Source organism: Electrophorus electricus, chromosome 8 (assembly GCF_041902795.1).
Source record: "Electrophorus electricus isolate QZ-2024a chromosome 8, ASM4190279v1, whole genome shotgun sequence".
Lineage (NCBI taxonomy): Eukaryota > Metazoa > Chordata > Actinopteri > Gymnotiformes > Gymnotidae > Electrophorus > Electrophorus electricus.
The window spans coordinates 1,281,345-1,302,654 of record NC_137504.1 but is presented as its reverse complement, the minus strand read 5'-3'; the positions used below and the strand labels follow the sequence as shown (position 1 = coordinate 1,302,654).

At 48.4% G+C, this 21,310-nt stretch overlaps 2 protein-coding genes across 5 annotated transcripts; one reads left to right on the top strand and one right to left on the bottom strand.

Moving 5' to 3' along the window:
- Positions 1-521: 521 nt before the first annotated feature.
- On the bottom strand, positions 522-18,443 carry LOC113584563 (uncharacterized). 3 transcript variants are annotated; one of them, XM_081719175.1, is made up of 28 exons: positions 18,307-18,443; positions 15,559-15,809; positions 14,177-15,182; positions 13,747-13,865; positions 13,572-13,634; positions 12,888-13,040; positions 12,549-12,682; positions 12,345-12,439; positions 11,294-11,348; positions 11,055-11,195; positions 10,768-10,950; positions 10,485-10,539; positions 10,127-10,304; positions 9,934-10,049; positions 8,993-9,338; positions 8,201-8,332; positions 7,726-7,762; positions 7,376-7,552; positions 6,252-6,972; positions 5,983-6,137; positions 5,557-5,729; positions 4,586-4,839; positions 3,938-4,079; positions 3,337-3,370; positions 3,026-3,118; positions 2,499-2,895; positions 2,090-2,327; positions 522-1,415 (listed from the first exon to the last, which is right to left on the bottom strand). In XM_081719175.1, the coding sequence occupies exons 2-28, from the start codon at positions 15,801-15,803 to the stop codon at positions 1,296-1,298; spliced, it is 5,562 nt and encodes a 1,853-aa protein (XP_081575301.1). In that variant the 5' UTR covers positions 15,804-15,809; positions 18,307-18,443; the 3' UTR covers positions 522-1,295. The 3 variants fall into 3 exon arrangements, with proteins under 3 accessions (XP_081575301.1, XP_081575302.1, XP_081575303.1); XM_081719176.1 differs by having other exon boundaries at positions 5,584-5,729; XM_081719177.1 differs by lacking the exon at positions 8,201-8,332.
- dtwd2 (DTW motif tRNA-uridine aminocarboxypropyltransferase 2) lies at positions 18,410-21,284 on the top strand. Of its 2 annotated transcripts, none has more exons than XM_027021559.3 (6): positions 18,410-18,603; positions 18,969-19,059; positions 19,202-19,296; positions 19,440-19,632; positions 20,010-20,138; positions 20,225-21,284. In XM_027021559.3, exons 1-6 carry the CDS (start codon positions 18,425-18,427, stop codon positions 20,393-20,395), a joined length of 858 nt encoding a protein of 285 aa, XP_026877360.2. In that variant the 5' UTR covers positions 18,410-18,424; the 3' UTR covers positions 20,396-21,284. The 2 variants fall into 2 exon arrangements, with proteins under 2 accessions (XP_026877360.2, XP_026877361.2); XM_027021560.3 differs by having other exon boundaries at positions 18,426-18,568.
- Positions 21,285-21,310: the final 26 nt, after the last annotated feature.

Below are 21,310 nucleotides of genomic sequence, written 5' to 3'. Positions count from 1 at the left end.
TCTGGCTCCCGTGCAGAGCGCGCTGGCGTTTCTCTGCACCACTCTTTACGCACCGTGCGCGCTGGAGCGCGTAAGGGCCTCCCAACCTGTTTCCACATCTTTAGCATCAACATTGCCACTCGCGGGCACCAAGGCCAGGAGGCAGCGATGTCCTCACATCCCCCAGACCCTGATTTGTCCTGCAGATACGCTGCCCAGGGCCCGGTAGTGCTGCGCTTTACTCCGCTGACTGTCGCAGGCTGGTCGTAGGCGTGTCTGCGTGGGGCGTGGTCTATGGCTTCATTGCTGAGCTGGTGTTGCTTCTAGATGCTTCCATGCCACAATAATAGCAGTTACAGATAGTTTTGTACACCTGTTAGCAACGGTGTAGCTGAAACACCTGAACGCCAATAATTAGGAGAAGCGTCCCAAATTACAGTAGTGCATTACACGTGTGTGTATTTACCCAACTGGGTATTAGACACGTGTGTATTTTACTATTAAGGAAACTTGTGTGCAAGATAATTACAAGTAGTATCAAGTTAAGTGACAGTACAGCACACCTTTTATTAACATATTTACACTTTTGTATAGTTCATCATGAATACAAACAACTGGAATATGAAAGCAATATGATCCAGTTCATTAAGCTTCGTGGTGTATAACAGAGAAGATTAATAAACATGCAGCGTCTGACCATAGAAGCTGAAGAAAGAAAATCACTGTTAGTACTGTCCCTGCTAGTAGGCTAAAATGCACCATGCTGCTATAAAACACCTGTACATACAGCACAGCAGTTTCAAAAGCTTCCTCATACATTAAATGGTTAAAAAACTTCAAAACAAGTCAAGCACGGAACTGGGGAGGCAGGTGTGGTGAGGGTGAACACCTCGGACGTGGCAGAGCCGAGAAAGGCCCCTTGACAGTCAGCTGGATGGAGGTGGGACCAGAACTCTGGGTGAGACATTCACACTGAGGTGAACTGCTGGGGTGGACAGAACTAAAGGTGAAAGGTGAAAACATTTGTGGGGTTTTTTTAGAAAACATAATTAAGAAATAAAACAGACAGACCACCAATCACGATAGTTTAAGAATGCCACGTTAACCAAGCGCTCCAACGGTTAACACTAGTGAAATGAGGAGATCATTTTTATATGTCTTCTGGTTCGGTCCAGGTGTGAGGTATAATGTTTGACTTGAGCTCAGTCATGAATTAAGAATTACAACTGTGTAAGAACATCCATTCCACTCTCCATGTCCATTCATCAGAGGGTTGGAGATCACTCGCGTGCCCTTCGACCTGCTCCCTCTAGAGGTCAGTCTTTTGACTCCATCATCTCCAGTTCATCCACCATGGTAAAGATGTCATTGAAGAAGTATGCAGACACACTGGTAGGTTCTTCTTCTGCAGGTGGGTTTGTGCCTGAGGTCTCACACTGTGTACATATCCCAGGACAAAGATAACCACAGACAGGTCAATAAATGCTCAACAATTAGTGGGCGTTACTGATGTGAAATTTCTGGGATTAATAACAGTATCTCGACAAAGGAGCAGCGTCCCTGCTGAGGTCTACTGAGCCAAGTGTCTCAGCACATCACAGACACTGAGCCCCGATACCCGGGAAAACCTCACTGTGGCCACTCGTACCCGCATTCTCGTTCTTTAGGTTCATTACCCAGAAGTGAGCCCAACTATATGTAGGGATATTTACATTTACAGAATTTATCTGATTCTTTTATCCAAAGTGACTTACAATTATGTCTGAACACAACTTGAGTAAGTGAAGGGTCTTGCTCAGGGACACAACAGTGTTAAGGGTCTTGCTCAGGGACACAACAGTGGCAACTTGGCAGTGGTGAGACTTGAACTGGCAACCTTCTGATTACTAGTCCAGTACCTTAACCACTGAGACACCGCTGTCTGGTCCCAGGATCCTCTTCTTCATAAGCATGCACCTTAAATTGTTATTATACATAGATTTACTCTGTATGGGTGGGCTTTGCTCATTATGGGATGTCTTTCCACTTTGTGGGCATTGTTTTGCACTGTGTGGGTGGGGTTTTTCCACAATGTGGACCCAAACACAGCGGCCCATCAGTTCTGTCTTACCTGCTGTGGTGTAGCGGGTGCTGGTGGCCGGCTGCTGGCTGGCGAGGGGGTCACCCTGCAGAACTGGGAAGCAGGTGCCGCCCGGCCCACTGAGGTCAGGGTTCCTGGTGCAGCCCGTCTTTGGTTGGCACGAGCCGTGTGGGCGACAGGTCTCTGGGAGGTGCGTTTGCTCGGCGAGGATCCCAGCGTGCCCGCACTGGACATGAAGGACAGGAATCCCCTGGGTCTCCTGCCGGGTCTACGGGGCACGACGAGCACACAAAGAGGCGGTTGACACCTGACACGGCGCAGCGCTGGAGTACAGAGAGACGCGGCGTACGCTCGTGTTGTGGTTCAAGGTCACGCAGAGGTAACAGCAACACATCAACAACAGAGTGTACAAACACCCTGAAACTTTAGATCCACACACCTCGTTAGAGTGCCAGTCGCAGCCGCAGGGGTGCTCTGCCTGACAGGCTGTGACTCTGCCCCTGATCCATTCGCTTCCGCTTCCTCTATGCCAGCAGCCTCTGTTTTCTTAACTTGTGGGAGGTCCAGCTGTCCCACAATGCTTTGGGAGGAAGGCTGAGAGGCTGACTCAGGTGTGGTCATGTCCATGGTGAAGGGCTGAGATGGAAAAGAGGGCAGTGGAGTGGGAGGGGCTTTAGTCCTGGTTACTGGTACAGTTTCAGCAGTGGGCGTGGTCTCCTGTGAGGAGGTAGGCGTGTCACTGCTCTTCTCTGAGGGCGGTGGTGTTGGACGCCTCTTAGCAGGAAGACTGTGGTGGCTTTTCCTCTGAACTGGGTTGGGTCGGATCTGTAGCTTGGCTACAGAATAACGGAAATAAACGTAGGGAAGAATTTTTTTAGCAGTTTTTTTTTTTCCTGGTTAAGTTGTAATGTTTCGTCTTGGGATACGAACCATAGTAGCAGGTAGAGAAAACAACATTCTCTTTACCTCTTCTAGTGCTCTCTGGACGTTTACACTGCTTAGCAGGACAGTCCGTCTCTTCGCTGCTCCCCTCTGCTGCTGAACTTATCGACGGTTCCACTGTGGAAAAGTTTCCACTGATGTTAGTCACAGAGCCAAAGCGTGAACCATCCAGGTTCAATACAGTAATAATATCGGAACATGGATGGTATGAACAAATCATTACTACACTAAACACTCCACACCTCCACTTTAAATTTCTGAGAGATTAGTTTGAGATTTTCTGAGCCCACAGCAGTGTGTTAAAATGAAGAGACGTTGTGTCCAGACAGACTCACCGCGTTGCGCAACACTCCATCCCATCGCAGGATTCTGCAAAGTGAGAGGGGCATCAGGTCACAGACTGGTCACACACACTCCAGACCGGTCACACACACTCCAGACCGGTCACACACACTCCAGACCGGTCACACACACTCCAGACCGGTCACACACACATACTGAAACCTAGTTCTGGGAGAACTGGCTACCAGAGTCTAGAACACATTCAGGCCAAGTCACGGTTTCCCACGCTTAGACTGAGAGTTCTGCTGCCTCGGCCTGTCTGAGCTCTCAGATGAGCAGATGACTTGATGAACAGATGATCTGATGAGCAGATGATCTGATCTGTAATAGTAGCAACTCCAGAACTTGGTTTGGGATACTACAGTCTAGAGAAGTGACTTCTCCATCAGCAGGTGAAGTACAGACTGAAGTAAACCTGACATGGCAAAACCATAGAGGGAGCGTGCACAACATCCCTGACAGCAAGGCTGCAGCACGCGCTGTGTGTGTGTGTGTGTGTGTGTGTGTGTGTGTGTGTGTGTGTCCTGTGCTCCAGCGTGAAGGTGGAGGCCCTGCACACCTCCTCAGGTACAGGGTTAGGGTCTCCTCTCCTACCTTCTCCACTCCGATCCGGTCACACGCTCTGCTCTGCTCTCTATCCCCCACGTCTCTCTCCTGATCTTCTGAAACAGGCACCAGCACTTCAGGGAAGACCAGGGGAGAGGGCGGCTCACCTGCTGGACTTGGGCCACCAGTACTGAGAGGAGAGAGGAGACGAGATGAGATGAGACAAGACAAGACAAAGAACACAGAAGACGTTCAGTGCGGCTCTGCTAAAAACTCTAACTTCCTCACACCACACGTGATGAATGCCAAGCACAGATGCATAGAACCACGTTTACACTGTATTTCTCAATCTCCCGAGTTCTCGCATCTCAGCCTCACATTTACAGCATTTAGCAGACGCTCTTCTCCAGAACGACTTACAAAAGTGCTTTGTCATTTCCTCATAGAACACATCCTAGTACAGTATAGTAGGTTAGAGTCCAAGATACCAATGAACTAGAATACTGTAGAATACAGGGATCAATGCTGATGCCTAGAAGTACAAAATGCATAAGGTCCATCTCAGACAATGATAAGTGCAATAAACAATAAGTACTAGAGTTAGTCAACATAGGAGCATCATCCTGTGACATCAACCTGTGATGCAGCTTTGGTTGCTATGCGTTCCAGAACAGGTACGGGCGACCCAGAGCTCACCTGAGTGTTTCGGCGACCAATTCTGATGTCTCAAGAAATGGGAGTGGCTCAGTCCCATGCTCCTCCTCTCTGACTACAGTGGGCGGGACTTCCGTGAGAGACAAAATAAATATAGGCTCTTCAGAGGCGGGGACAGGTTCAAGCGGAAGGTGAGCAGACATGACGCGTGACGTGCTTCCATAAGGTTCCACGAAGCTCCTTACAAGAGCCTCAGGGTTGCTTCCCTTCCTCCCCTCAGAGATGATAGGTGAGATCTCCTCACACACACACACACACACACACACACACACACACACACACACACACACACACACACACACACAAAGAAGATTCCAGGTGAGTAAGAGCAGTGTACTGTAGTACTGAGATTACTGAAGTCCTTCATGTAATGGCTGCTGTGCTCCTTCCACAGCACAGCTGATGAAGGAGCGCTGTCACAAAGTCATGTGTCTGTACCAAACATCCTGTGTGTCTGGAAACTCTGTGTCCTTAACTACAATTCTGAATATCTCTACATCTATATATGAACTCAAGTTACTGTTACCAGTACCATCAGTTGGTTAATATTTAGTTATCCAAAACACGTTGCACATTAGTACAGCAATTAAACAGTTAGGCCCACTAGAATACAATTTCTACACCCAGCAAACACCCGTCTTATCTACCTAGTAGGACCAACCTGGAGGTGTAGTTAGAATATGTAGAACAACCTCTGAAACTAGCCAATGATGAGCAGAGTACATGGACACAGACTACAGTCTACAACTGGCCACGTCTATAATACACCTACAATACAGGCATCCCTAATAAAAAGACAGGTGTACCTTATACAGTGACCAACGTTTGTACAAGGCAGGTGTTTTGAATTAACTGACTGGTAAGTGTATATTAAAGTTTCCCAGTCTGGGTTGTAAAAGTCTCAGTAACCAGTGACCCCAGCACTCAGGTTCTGCTCTGTGAAGTCATTCTACCTGCACATGGAGATTCGGCCTTCTCACCATTACTGAGTCCAAGGGTAGCTCGCTCTCTCTCTTTGCGTTTAGGGACATGTCAGGTTCTAGGGTGACATGACCGCCCCCTCCTGTACTCTGGGCATCAGTGAAAGTGTTTGTGGATATCACAGCAGCCTGTGCCTCAGTGGGTACTGTAAAACAATAAAACACATTCAGCTCTAGCACTCTAACATACTGCTTTACTGTAGTTAACTGTAGTTATTAGTTAATTACTCACAAGTACAATTTACGCACCACTTTATGGGATAATATTGTACATGAGTAGTTAAAAATGTACATTCTTGTACATCTTGTACAGAGTTTGAATATTCAAAAAAAAAAAAAAACAGCCCGATTTACATCCTGATCCCAGAACATGATCGTTCAAACCTCAGTGTCCCTCACCTGCTGGGCTCTGATGGGTCTGTGTTCGAGGGGTTCTGTTTCTGGAGAACCCGACCACGTTGGGTTTCGGTTTTGGGCCACGGAACCTTCGCAGAGCCTGAGAGGGCTGGACCGAACTCTCAGAACCATGAGATCCTGTCTGCGGTTCATGTACGCTGACACACACACACACACACACACACACACATTCTGTTCAAGATCAGGTCACATGACTTCATGCAGAAAATCCCACCATCCTTCAACCCAAAGGGGGCTGCACAGGTTGATACCCGTGTGGTTGTTGGGGCTGCTGATTCTTCTCCACCTCCATGGTCTTCTCCACCTCCACGCTCTGCTGCTCCACCTCCACCACACCAGCGGAGGCTCCACCCTCTGGTGGTGTGTCGGGGGGCAGCCCGGGTCTGTCCCCTTCTCCTTTCACACGGGCTGTCCGGTCAGGAGCGCTCACCCGCTCCCAAGCTCCAGCTGGTCCAGTCAGGGTTGGTGTGGAACCTGCCTCACCAGGGTCTCGTGAGGTTTTCACCATTCGGGCTTCTGTAGCACCCTGAGATGGCGCCACCGTGAGGAGGTTCTGGGCAGCAGGGCCAGGGTCTGGTGGCGTCTCCTCCTGCTGGACCTGTGTGCGTCTGGGGATTGTCGACAGGTTGGGTTTGGGTCTAAGGAGGTGGACCCTCTGTAGGACGGTGGTGTTGGAGGCCCCTGATTGGCTGTCGCCAAGCAGGTCATCGGTTTCCTGTGAAACCACTGGCTCTTCCATGAAGTTGGAGTCTTGCTGGGAAGTTGGTTCTGGAGTACTAGCAGTACCCTCACAGACATTACCAACTGGGTCAGCACCACCACTGCAGTCTAAGACGATACTGACACAAGGGTCAAAGGTGTCCTCACGGCTGGTTTCAGGTCTGGGCTCTGAGTGGTCAGTTGTTTCTAAAACAACTTCTTGCTGGACTACCTGTTGTGAAAGCCTTGGATCTTCAACAAAGATAACATCACCTACAAAACACACAGGGAAACACCCCAACATCTCAGTGGTCAGTTGTCAGCATTAAAAACAGAAATATTGTGGCTCAGGGGTGATGTAATGTCTTCACATTTCACCTAAAGCATTGGTCTTAAGTGTTAAAGACTTCCTCACCCATCGTAAAAACAGAGTTTGACTTTTGCACGTCAGCTGAAGTACATGTTTGCATTTAACTGTATCTATAGGAGCATTTCACAAGTTTTCAAAACCTACACTGCAATCCTAGATTGTAATCTTAGATTGTAATCCTAGACTGTAATCTTAGATTGTAATCCTGAAGTGTAGCCCATAGCGTCTACCTCGTTCATCACTGATCATGGATTCTGACCAGATATTGTTTGAGTATTGGATGGGAGGCAAGTGTGAAGCTCTTGCCTGTGCTGAGTGCCTCTGCTGTGGGGGTCACGTGAGCTGCGCGGCCCATGACTGCCTCTGCTGTGGGGGTCACGTGAGCTGCATGGCCCATGACTGCCTCTGCTGTGGGGGTCACGTGAGCTGCGTGGCCGATGGTCAGCAGGGTCCTAGCTGCCTCAGCATAACTCTCTTCAGACACTGAAAGGAAACAACCCCACACACGCACAGAGAGAGAGAGAGAGAGCGCGAGAGAGTGAGTGAGTGAGAGAGAGGGAGCACTGGAGGTAGAAAGACAAAAATCACACAGTAAACGAAACAGCACAATTCAGGCCAAAGACGAGTCTCCAGTAAGAACCTAGATGAGTCCCTACCTTCCATGTGGTCCGGAGTCAGGAACTCGATCACATCCTTAAAAACAAACACCAGACATCAAACGTCAGACACCAGACATGCTCTCATTTAACAGAAGCTAAAGAGACCAAGAAAACAGGATAAAAGGGTGGGGTGAGGGTGGAGTCAGGGCGGAGTCAGGGCGGAGTGAGGGTGTGGTGAGGTGAGCCCAATACTGTCTTAATGACCACATGTTGGGTGTCATGACTACAAGTCAGATGGACAAAACCAGTATGACAAACACCAGGACAGAAAACATCCTGACATCTCCGTGACATCCTTCTGGAAATGATGAAAAGATTTCTCAACAGGAAGTTGAGAATTATAAAGGGAGCAGCAGTGAGAGGAAATCTTCAGGCTCACAGGTGTGAGAGCAGAGAAAACAGACAAGACACTGCGGCCGCCGTCACCCAGGGCAACAGGCTCGCAGTCACCCCGGGCAACAGGGGAACTTACTACAAGCAGGTCAAGCTGGTGCTCGCAGGGAACAGACCCAGTAGGGGACAGAGCGTTCTTGCACAAAGACTCAGGACACACGCCATTGTGGGATATTCCCAGGACTTCAGGAACGTTCACAGAGATGTCCAGCTGGGAGACCATGGGACATGGGTGATGGAAGAGGAGAGGAGAGAGAGACACAGACAGAGAGAGAGGAGAGTAGAGGAAAGATGAGGGGAGATGAATGGGTAACACATGCAGGTTTATGACAAACAAATGTATAATGAAATAAAAATAAATGCAAGTAAAATGAACTGTAACCAGCATGCCCCACACACACACACTCACTCACACTCACAGACACACACACACACACTCACAGACACACACACACACACACACACACACACAGACACACACACACACACACACACTCACACACACACACACACACACACAGAGACTCACACACACACACACACACACACACACAGAGACTCACACACACACTCACACACACACATACACACACACTCACACACACACACACACTCACACACACACACACACACACTCACACTCACACTCACACACACACTCACACACACACACACTCACACTCACACACTCACACACACACTCACACACACACACACACACTCACACACTCACACACTCACACACACACTCACACTCACACACTCACACACACTCACACTCACACACTCACACACACTCACACACACTGACAGACACACACACACACAGACACACACACACTCACATACACACACACTCACACACACACACCTCTTCCATGGTTTCCTCCACCTCTGTGCTCACAGGTGCCACAGTGCGCAGCCCCATCGGCACAAACACCTGATTCTCGTCCTCGGCACCGGCAGGGACCTGCTCTTCCTCCTCCTCCTCCTCCTCCTCGGTAGAGGCCAGTAAGGTGAGTAGGCGGGATTTACCCCAGCGGGGCAGCCCTCGGGTCAGGCTGGGTCCCGCCTTCATCTGGCCCCTGCGGCCAGAGCCCAGCAGGGCTCGTGTGTGACTGCCCCCCGGAGGAGGGCAAGAGGAAGGCTCCTCCTCATCCTCTTCACTGGCTGCTGCGCGGATCACGTGCTGGGAGAGTTTGGGAATCCTCCCCGACCTGAGGGGCATCACAGAACCGAGTTGGCAGAACCGAGCAGACCAAACCCAGCCTAGAGTTCTGTTGTGGACAGAACCCAGCAGACCAAACCCAGCCCAGAGAGTCGAAATGTTTATAAAATCTAGAGTGAAAATATTTTTGATGGGATATATAATAAAAAAAATGCTGTGTTATGTGACAGGATTTTCGTTATATGCCCCAATAGTGTATACAAGTCAAATAGCACCTGACAGCGTTTTCAGCAGATATATATGCAAATACCTTTGAACATTTACAGAGAGATGCACAAATATAATAAATACAATATAAACATAAGTATGAATGAGGATTAAACACACATTAAAAGCTATTAGCAGTTAGCTGTAGGCCTGCATTAATACGAACATTATTTTTTGAATGAAGATAGTTTGACATTTCCACCAAGTATCATTAACAAGAATTCTTACCACCTTTATCTTTTTCTGCAGGAAATTATTCCATAACTGAGCATTTTATATCTCCAAAATGGAAAAGAAAGAAAAGCGCCTCTGTCCGAGCCTTTATCCCACAGATACAGAACGGGCTGTAATGCAGTGTTGCATGGTGGGTAACGTACCTGGTTGGCTTGTTGAAAATGTTCTCCTGAATGGCTGCGAGATTAGGCTCCTCCTCTTCCTCGGAATCTTCCAACCCACAGGAAATGACATCAGAAGTGTACCTTCTCTCTTCCTCCTGTGAAGACCAATCATGAAGCTGGATGATCAAAGACAGAAAGGCTTTGACTTCCAGAAGGCGGGACCAAGCCTCACCTCCGAAGGCCCGTCCGCAAGTCTCTCGCCCCCGGCCGGGCCGCCTGGATCTGGGGTCTTCCTCGACACCGCTGCGCCCCTGCTCCCCCACCTCCGGTCCACGTCAGGCAGCAGTCTCTGGGCTGGCCGAACCCCACAGCTCTCTGGCTTCTCTCCTGCTGACTCAGGTTCCTGGGACCTGTTCGTAAGCGTTCAGATCACTGCTTCACCAACCGAAGGATGTTCAGTCAAATACTGATATTAGTGATATAAAAATGACATAAATGTCAATCATTTTTATCCAGAATTGACATTCCAGCTTAATTTCCTGTTTCTTCGTTAGAGTTAAAGGTAGAGGATTGCTGTGGTGTGTTCGTACCTGTCCACAGGGGACCGCTCCTCAGATGTACTGTACTCTGACTCATCCTCCTCCGCTAAAGATCACCAACCAGACACATTAAACACAGATTTCAAATGTCAAACACTCATATGGAACATACAAAACTAAGTTTCACACTATAATGACTTTAATCCCACCTTAATCGCCCGCTAATGCCACATGATGGGAAACACAGTAAGACGTTAGACACACAGTAAAACAGACGGCAAGACACATGTTAAGACACATGTTAGACACACGTAAAAACACGTTAGGCACACACCTGGCTTGTTTGTCCATCCACTCTTCTTTGGGGACGCCCTTGCGGTTTTCCTCCTGGGCCTGATGGGGGCGCCGGTGAGTCCTCCATCATTACACACGTCCTCGTTCTCTTTCTCTCCCTCCATCACGTCGCTGCCTGAGCTCTCATCCTCTGAGCACGAAGACCGGGCCTTCCTCTTCCTCGCTGAAGCGAGAACCTCAAGCTCAAACCACGCCGGGAAACGCAAGAAGTGCGGACAGGTTGGGTAAGAGGAGAGAGAGGCCTCGCCCGAGGAGGCGCGGGCTCACCTGCTGGCTTTCCCTGGGGGGCATGGGCTGCTTTGGCCAGCTTGGCCGAGTTCTTCTTCTTCTTGCGTTTGTTGTCCTCGTCCTTGAGGATTTTCCCCAGCAGGTCGCTGAAGAACTCGAGGTCCAAACAACGCCGCTCCTCTGAAAGCAGGAAGTTACATCACAACAGTCGTTCACCGCTGGTCAGGTCTCTCTCAGGACAGACCTACTGCAGTCAGCTGTAAACACCTTTAACTTACTGAAAGCCTTGTCTATTCTCCAGGAGTTTGTGCGCTCTTCCTTCTTGAACTTGTTCTGAAAGGATCAGAAGAACATGAAGGATTCAGGAGAACGTTCATGTCATGTCCACTCTGACACTGGCCTGTCTACAACAATCTCAGAGAGTGAGAAGGAGAAATGGAGAGGAAGATGGAGGAAGACTCCTATATTTTTGGATGCATTTAAAGACCAGTCCCAGACAAACACTGCATCTAAAAGACCAGTCCCAGACAAACACTGCATCTAAAGACCAGTCCCAGACAAATACTACATTTAAAGACCAGTCCCAGACAAACACTGCATCTAAAGACCAGTTCCAGACAAATACTGCATTCAAAGACCAGTCCCTGAGAAATACGGCACCTAAAGACCAGTCCTAGAGAAACAATTTAAAGGCATTAAACACCCAATAGCTGAACCCTCAGAGTTCTCTTAGTCAGCAGGTTCTGAGAGTCACTAACACTGTAACAAACACCACCTCAGGCAGCCTCTCACCCACACTACCAGCAAACCTAAAAGTAAACCAGATTATAAAGCAAAGTTAAAAGAACTATTTGGAACACTGGGATTATGAAAGTAAATCTCAAAGTAAATGGGAGTGTCACTGCCCTAAACAGAGTTTGAATTGTCAGAGTATCTCTGTACTGTCAGAGATACAAAGCAGAGACAAATCACAACCATGTCTAGACTCAGTGAGCTCAGTCTGCTCTAGAAAGGGACAGACAGACCAGGCTGTCCAGAGAGGAAGGACACACACACAGTTCTTTTTGCTAAATGTACTAGTTACAATATCGTATTAGTTAATATCTTAACGTCTTACTGTCTTGTTAGAGTTACATTAAAGCTGTTACAAAAATTGTTTTTTTAATTATTATTACTATTATTGTTGGTGGTAGTGCTTTTGTTGTAATTATTACTACTATTACTATTATTATTGTGTGAAGTTACAAATATAAACATTTTCAGTGCTGTGGCAGTACTGGATTTTGTACAGCCATGCCATTGAGAGAGAGAGAGAGAGAGAATTCTTACTTTAATCTCTATACGAGCACGGTGTGGGAAAAGTTGGCTGATCATGGAGAAGTCCGTCCCCACCATGCTGATAGCCAAGAAGAACATGTCTGTCTCTGCGCACACATGGAGAGACACCATGTGGTGTTACACAACCAACCAGAAGTTGTGTGGAGTGAAGCAGCACCAGGCCCTGCGCCCCCTACTGGCCGTGCGCAGTGTTACCTCGGATGGACCAGGGCTTGGTGTACGTGCCCTTCCTGAAGCTGGAGTAGGTGGTGGTGGAACCGCGCTCAAAGATGGGGTCTCTCTCCTCCGCTGGGTTGGGCCCCTTGACTCTCAGCACTTCCACAGTTAAACTACACACACACACACACACACACACACACACACACACACACACACACACACAGTAGGTACAGTACCAACTAAAACAGTAAACAGGAAAACAATAAAGAACAGAGAGGATTATGGGCTAAAATCCTCTTCATTCCTCCCAGCACGGAGAGCGTTCGCCGTGAGGGAGCACAGCGAGGTCAGGCACGACCCCGGACACACGCTGACCTCTCCTCGTCTATGATGAGAGAGCCATCCTCTGCCACCTTCACCCTGGGCGCCAGCAGAGACTCGTCCTCCTCCAGCCTGCTCCCCACCATCTCCTCGTCTTCCTCAGCTGCTTCCACAGGCTCTGGGCAGACGGGCTGTGACACTAGGGGCCTGCGCACACATCACACAGCGGTGGTCCAAATTCACCCTCACATGCTTGTTTCTAGGACGTGAACGTCAGTGTCTGGCTGCTGATTAGGTGTCGTAAGAGCAAAAGAGTGGTTCTGCTCTAGCGCTTCTAGAGCTCTAAGATCAGACACAATATTTGAAACAACAGAAACAAACAAATTAAATTAAAACAAATTACCAGATTCGGTAACACCACAGATATCAGACTGGATTCTTTCCACAGAACACAGAAACGTGGAAAGAAGCCACAGGAAAAGGAAACGTACAGAAAGGGTCAAGGGTCAATATCTGCTGCTGAGGCACGTCATAAAAGATTTCTGACCCCGCAAAGTGGGAGGAGCTTAGAGAATGATTACGTAGCTCACCTGAGCAGGTAGAGTGAGGTGCTAGCAACACTGCAGTTGTGGGCACACACGTGTTGGTACCGATAAACACGTAAACCTCCCTTGACAAGGCAAGCTACCATATGCTGTAGATTAAATAGGAGTTTAATATAACACTGGAATTTCTCACTTTTCTGTTGGAGAGGACGGCAACACCATCTCAGTGACTCTCTGCTCGTCCTCCGTATATGACCTACGGGGAGAATGAGCAGCACGGGTGAGCCACATCACAATCCGAGTCTCATGTGAGATGAGAAAACAAGCAAGAGACGCTCACACTCTCACACACATGCAGCCACTCTTACGTCATGGGGTTGGATGGAGGCAGGTAGTAAATCAGCTCCCTCATGGTCATCTTGGTGTGATCTTTCACTGTTTTAGGCTCCTTACTCCCCACCCTGGGCCTCTGCTGTTTCTCTTTCAGCTAATGAGTGAGGACAGGACAGGACAGGTCATTAGGGTGTGGTCTTTGTGGACTGGACGGGATGTTAGGGCCCAGTCTGTACGGACAGGACTTTAGGGTGTGGCCTCTGCAGCCAGCATTCTCTCTCTATTTTTAGTGCTTTTTAAACACTTGTCAAGCAGACATTTGGTGTCTCTTAAATCACCTTCAGCTCTGTTGTTGACATTTATCAAATGATCTTTTAGGAACAGCAGAAATCAACGAGCTGATTTGTTTAAAAACTAAATCAAAGCCTTACACAGACACACAGACAGAGACCCACACAAGCCTACCTTGTCTTTTCGCATTGCCTTCTTCAGGAGTTCTCGGAGTTTCTTGGCCCTGGCTAGTCTGAGCCGGTCCCCGGGGTCATTCAGGGTCATCAGCGCCAGTGGGATGTGTGTTATGGACCGGGGGTGGGTTTTTCCACCCAGCTGACCTTTCCCTGGAGAGTCACCGTCTTGCTTCTCTAGTACGATGGTCTTTCTCTCAGACGGAGCAGGCCAAGACTCAGACAACCCAGATGGGCTTTCATAAATTGATGTTTGTAATTCTTTAGAGGAGCAAGAAATTCCTGCTTCCTGATTGGCTGACAGTGACTCAGTTTCCTGTGTTCCTTCATGCTCTTTTTCCAGAGAGACTACAGGGGTCTCCTCCATGCAGTCATCAGAGGGGGCCAGAGGGCACGGAGTCACAGACGGAGCTCTGGATATCCTTCCCACTCCAGAGGCTCTCCCTGGCCTCCCTGGCCGTCTTCGGCTATGATGGCCCTGTGGAGCAGAGGGTGGGGCCTGTGTGGTAGAGGGCAGGGCCTGAGAAGCGGTTGGTGGGGTTTGGGTGGGACTTATAGGCCCAGGCTTGGGAGCTGATGCAGATTTCACTGGAGGCTTTGTGGTTCTGGAGGAGGAGTGAGTGAGGGCAGGGGCAGGTGCGTGGGCGGGGCCAGGAGTAGGAACAGGGGCATGGGCTGGAGCGTGGGCGGGGCCAGGAGCAGGAACGGGGGCGGGAGCGTGGGCGGGGCCAGGAACAGGGGCAGGGGCAGGAGCGTGGGCGGGGGCAGGAGCAGGGGCGGGAACATGGGTGGGGCCAGGAGCAGGGGCAGGGGCGGGAACGTGGGCGGGGCCAGGAGCAGGAACAGGGGCAGGGGCGGGAGCGTGGGCGGGGCCAGGAGCAGAGGCAGGGGTGGAGGCAGCGGCAGTTCGGGGCTTGGCAACGTTGGGTAAGACAGAAATGCGTTTCCTCCTCTGAGTGCCAACTGTGGCCAGAGGGCTGGGAGCTGAGTTCTGGCCCCCAACATGTCTGGAAGAAAAAGAGTCACTGCTGAAGAGGAAACCTGCAAGCCTCAGAATCCTGAGCACAGAGTGAAGTCCTGCTGCACGGCAGGCGGGACTCTGCAGATCAAGACTTAGGGTCCCTCCAGTTTACCCACTTCCAGTTAAAACCATTTGGAAAGCAATATCATTAAAGTTATTATATAAAACCTTTTTTGCAGATTTAATTTAAAATTCATTCCATTTAAATGAATTCTTCCATGAAATAAGAATAAACTAAACATGAATGAGAATAAACTAAACATGAATGAGACACTCGGTTAAGAATAAACTAAACAGCAAAGAACCCAGAAGACTAATCCGTAATCTGAGTGGTCTGTGAGTGCAGTGAATAAGTGACTCACGCCACAGGGTTGCAGCTTTCTTGAGTCACCATGCCGTCCTTCTGGGTTTCTGCATTGACGCCAGGCTCTCCTGCCAAAGCAGGCGTGACGCCCTCGTTGGCAGGCTTGGCCCCTGTGTCATGGCCGACGGCCGAGGGGGATGCCGGCCTCTGGAGGTCATCCTGGGACGCGTCTCTGGAGGCTGTCGGAGGCCTGCTGGCAGGCCTCACGTTGGGCCGCACACTGATCCTAGACCTGCGGATCATGGTTCACTGGTGGAACACAAAACAAGGGGAATAGCAGATCATTTGTGTGGTTTTGTGTAGACATGTAACAGGCTGTCATGAAATGCCAGTGCCTTCTTAACTCGAGACTTCATGGAGAAAAGCTTGCATTATGAAGCACTCGCTCGCTTCGAGGCTGCATCTAGCAGCGCTAATGCCAACAGTGCTATCAGCACAGCCAACAGCGCATGGGCAGAGCCCACCATAGGCCAGCACCCTCTCATCATCACAGACAGTGACATGAGGAGAGAGTTCAAAAGAGTGAACGGCAGGAAGGCGGCGGGCCCAGACGGCATCTGCGGTAGAGTCCTCAAAGCCTGCGCAGACCAGCTAGCTCCAGTATTCACTGACATCTTTAACCTCTCCCTGACGCGCGGAATCGTCCCATCCTGCTTCAAACGATCCACCATCGTCCCAAAGAAACCTCAGCCTTCCTGCATCAATGACTACCGCCCTGTTGCCCTCACATCAGTTGTGATCAAGTGCTTTGAAAAGCTAGTCAGAGACTTCATCACCTCTTCACCACCAGCCTCCATCAACCCACTGCAGTTTGCATACCACCACCGCTCCACTGACAATGCAACTGCACATCTGCTCCACACTACACTGACCCACCTGGACAAAGGGAGGGGAAATTATGTTAAAATGCTATTTGTTGACTACAGTTCAGCATTCAACACTATCATCCCCTCCCTACTCACTACTAAGTTGGAGGATCTAGGACTGCATACATCCCTGTGCGACTGGATCTCCAACTTCCTAACAGACAGACTACAATCAGTACGGGTGGGCAACTGCGCCTCATCCACCCTCACCCTCAGCACTGGAGCTCCTCAGGGTTGTGTCCTAAGCCCCCTGCTATACTCACTGTACACCTACGACTGCACAGCCACTTCCAGCTCCGCCATCATTGTCAAGTTTGCTGACGACACCGCCATCATAGGCCTGATCTTGGACAACGACGAGAGGACCTACCTGGAGGAGATTAATCACCTGGAGAATTTGTGCCAGGAAAATAATCTCCTCCTAAACGTCAGCAAGACAAAGGAGCTGATTGTGGACTGCAGCAAGAAGCAGGAGCGGCACTACCAACCTGTGAGGATCAATGGAACCACAGTGGAGAGAGCAGATAGTTTCAGGTACCTTGGAGTTCACATCTTACAGGACCTGCCCTGGTCCCACCACACCAACTCCCTGGCAAAGAAGGCTCGTCACCATCTTTACCACCTCAGACGCCTAAGAGACTTCAGACTGCCCTCCAAGGTGCTGCGGAACTTCTACACCTGTACTATCGAGAGCATCCTCACAGGGAACATCACAGTCTGGTTTGGGAACAGCACCAAGCAGGACAGACAAGCACTCCAGAGGGTGGAGCGTTCAGCAGAGCGCATCAATCATACGGAACTTCCTGACCTGCAGACCATCTATTACAAGTGGTGCCAGACCAAGGCCAGGAGGATTGTGAAGGACCCCACCCATCCCAACAACAGGCTCTTCTCTCTGTTGACGTCAGGGAAGCGCTTTCGCTCCCTGAAGATCAACACAGAGAGACTGAAGAGAAGCTTCTTCCCGCGAGCCATTCGGGCTCTGAATCAGGGTAAGTGGGGACCACTCTGTGTATGATGTCCATAATACCATCATAAAAAAAGCTGTAAAAACTGAAAAATTGTACATTGTATATATGCATATTCATACATTCCCTTTTCATCCATTATTTATCTGGACATGTTTATTAATTAATCTGCATCTGTTTCCCTGTTCTGTGTATTTTACGAATCTCTCCTTGGCTACGGGCAGAGCAGTCACCAAAAGCATTTCACTGCCAGTTATACATATTATGTATGTGACAAATAAACTTTGAACTAAATATACATTCATATACAGTCCACTAAAGTTAGTATCACTTTAGCTGAGTGATTGTAAAAGCTGATCTCTGCCAATCGTCCCTATATAAAAGTAAATAATAATAATAATAATAATAATAATAATAATAATAATAATAATAGTGAAGAATGTTTCAATGAAGAAAGTGTGGTTAACGTGAATACATTTGACAACTGCAATCACAATAATTCATTTGAACTTTCAAGCAGACCTGTCCAATGGTCTATAGACCCATTTTTCTATGGTCAAGACGCGCTAAACGTCGGGGATTAAACGGAATGTACTGTGAACACTGTGCCCCAAACCCTGGAGAGACGTTTCATCTTATGCACTGCACACTGTACATGACAGTGATGATCATCTAGATCTAGCCAACCTACTGGACCTGAGTGTGGACGATCTAGACCACGGAGCAGACTGTCAGATCCCCGGGAGCTGCATGACCTACTTGACTGGTCTGGAGACAGTATTACAGCAGCCTGAGTCTCTGGGTCTCTGGAAAGCCCACCTGCCCTGCTCAGCCCAGAACGGATCTCCTCTCCCAGCTACCGCAGCAGATTTCAGACCAGCTCATCTCCCAGCACCCTACTAATCTCCTTACCTTATGGAGACCGTATTTCTTGTGCACGCATCTCGCGAAGGTTCGCCACCGTTGCTGCGGCCGCCTCGAGAACGTCGCCACTGTTCAGCGCGTGTCGTCGTTTCCTGCGTGCCCGTCGATGCGGGCGCGGAGACATGTCGTCATTTCCGGTGTCCCGTCGCCGAGCGACATGTCCGAGTGTCCCGTTAGCGGAGACGCCGCGTCTCCTTCTACGGAGGAAGAGCCTGCAGGGTTTGCAGACCTGTCGGAGCTGCCCGTCGAAGTTAGTGAGAGACGGCCGACTTGTTTACACTGCTAGTGAGTTTATCCAGTACCTCAGTCTCCTCAGAGCTAGCTTAGCTTAGCCAATGCTGCCGTTTCATTTAGCTTTGTGCTAACCGCGAGCAGTCTTGTTATGATTCGTTTTGTGAGTCATTATAATACGGCTAAATAAAATTAGTAGTTATAAAAGACTAAGACTGTTAGAAGCAATCCCTAGATGTCGTTCTTCTTGATGTGTGTGTCATGTAAGCTAGTTAGCTGTCTAGCTAGTTTACCAGTTGCCTTTAGTAGCTAAGTTATTCATTTTAAATGAGCATTTAGGGATATTACAGTCTCGACTTGTCCGATGCACTGCAAATACATTAACGTTTTGCTAACATGGATGATATTTGCACCTGTAGCCGTCCAGAAAAGGTTTGCCTATGTCCGTTCCTGCCAGCTGACCCCCTGGAGGTGTCGACCTGCCTGTATATTGTGCAACACCCTGCAGAGGTCTGTAGTACCGGATCAGTAATGAGTGAAGCCGTTCTCACAGACTCTGCTGCTGACATCCGTTATAACGGGGGATGATCTTACAGCTCAGTACATTAATCATATCACTGTGTTCCCCTTATGACCGTGCTCTGCACTTCAGGAGAGTCGCGTGCTCCGCACTGTCCCGCTGCTTGCAGCCTGCTTACCGAAAGGAAAATGTAAAGTTCTAGTCGGAAGAAGATTTAATGAAGAGAGGTACATTCTCACAGTTAAAAAAACAAACAAAAAAAAAACACAGTAAACATTGTCACCCATGCTCTGGGTTTCAGTTTGTCTGCATAGTACTGAGTACTGAGGATGGTAAACTCAGTACTCAGTAAAAGTAAACCTCTCATCAGGCACCCTGAGCTAGCTTCCGTGTGCAAAGACAGCCACACACTCATTCTGTATCCTGGATCTGATGCTGAGAACCTGGAAGAGCTGGATAAGGACTTCACAACGCCACCACACAATGTCATTATTATAGATGGTACTTGGAGCCAGGCCAAGGACATATTCCTCAGAAACTCTATTTTCCGTTTACCCAAGCAGGTAAGTGTGCATATGCACAGCACTTAAAACAGATTCAACTACAGAGTTGATGGCCAGAGTTGATGGCAAGCAGTGTAGCTCAAACCTTGACATACTGCTAGAGAGGACTGTCTGTAGCCACTAAAGTGTGCTTAGTACTCAGTAAGTTTTGCGTGTGCACTGAGGTCAGTTACATTCAGTGTGGTAACTTAAGGTGCCAAATGTAACTTAGAAGGCAAATTCAGTTCTAAATGTGAAAATTATTTGTGTGCATTCAGTGAAGAAGAGACATCTGTAAGATATTCCTCACCTGTGTTTAGTATGTTTATACCCTTTTTCTGAATAAGGTTTCTCACATGTTAAGAACTGTTATGATAGTCTATGCTCTTGACTTTTAGGTGCAGTTAAACAGTGCCACCTGCAGTCAGTATGTGATACGTACTCAGCCCACCAACATGTGCCTGTCCACGTTAGAATGCGCTGCCGTCACTCTGTCCATTATGGAGAGAAACCAAGCCATTCCAGAGGTTGTTACAGATCCAGAACCGCAAAATAAACAGGCACCGTGTTCACTGACTTCCTGTGTGATCCATGCATCACTCTCTCTGTGCAGGTCCTTCTGAGGCCGCTGCAGGCTCTGTGCTCATTCCAGCTGCAGCATGGTGCGCAAGTGCACCACAGTAAAGAGCACCTGCTGAAAAGCGGCCTGTATGACAAGCCCATGCCCAGAAACAAGCGCAAGATCAAGAGAATGCAGAAACTGCTCACCAATCAGAACATCTGAGGTTTCACCAAGGAGAGAGTGAGTGTGAGTTTGTGTGAGTGTATATGTAAATGTGAATGTGTGTGTGTAGCCCACCGAGGAGTTCTCCTCTACTGGAAATGTCCAGGCATTCTGAACTGGATGGACGGATGTGGGGTTAAGGGCATATCCTCTTACAGGACTTTAACACTTCTTTGTATTCTCAGCAACAGGATATTCCTCCACCTGTATGTGGGTTTGTTTGTTGACATTTTTCAACAATTCAGTGAATTTTTTTTTGTAACTTTAAATCTACATGTGATCAGGGATGGAAGAGAAAGTATTACTGTTATTATGAGGCAAAAAACAACCGGCACATGATATTAAGTTGCGTGTTTCTAAATGGGACAGTGGAAAGGACCTCAGCTGAAACCCCCTTTAAGATTAAGGCTTTCGCTGCCTTTATTTTCATACTGGCCAGATGTAGGTGTTGAAAGGTTCCCTTTCAAAAGTGCAACATGCACAAATGGAATTTCCCCTCAGTTTTTCTGTGGACATTTTTTAGACAACAAAAGGGAAAACACCATATTTACTGTTTTGTTGTCATGATTTAATACCTTAAGAATATAGAAGGAGTTGGCCAGGTGTCTGCCTCGATGACAAAATCACTTGCTGCTTCATAGTGCAGATTGTGGTTAGTGCTGAGGGATGTAAGAGTGCTGTTTCTGTGATCTGAAGTATCCTAACACTTACCATTGTATTTTATGCCTTGTTTAAGTGATTTCAGAGGTATAGAATTTAACCTAACTATTGGCGTTCAATTTACCTTAAATTAATTATTAGAGAAAAATTGTGTAAAAACGCATTATACCCGATTTGTGTGATTTGTGTATTCATTGTGTATGAATAAATATCCCAGTTGTCTTTTTTCGCCCCCTAGTGGTGCTGTATTTATTT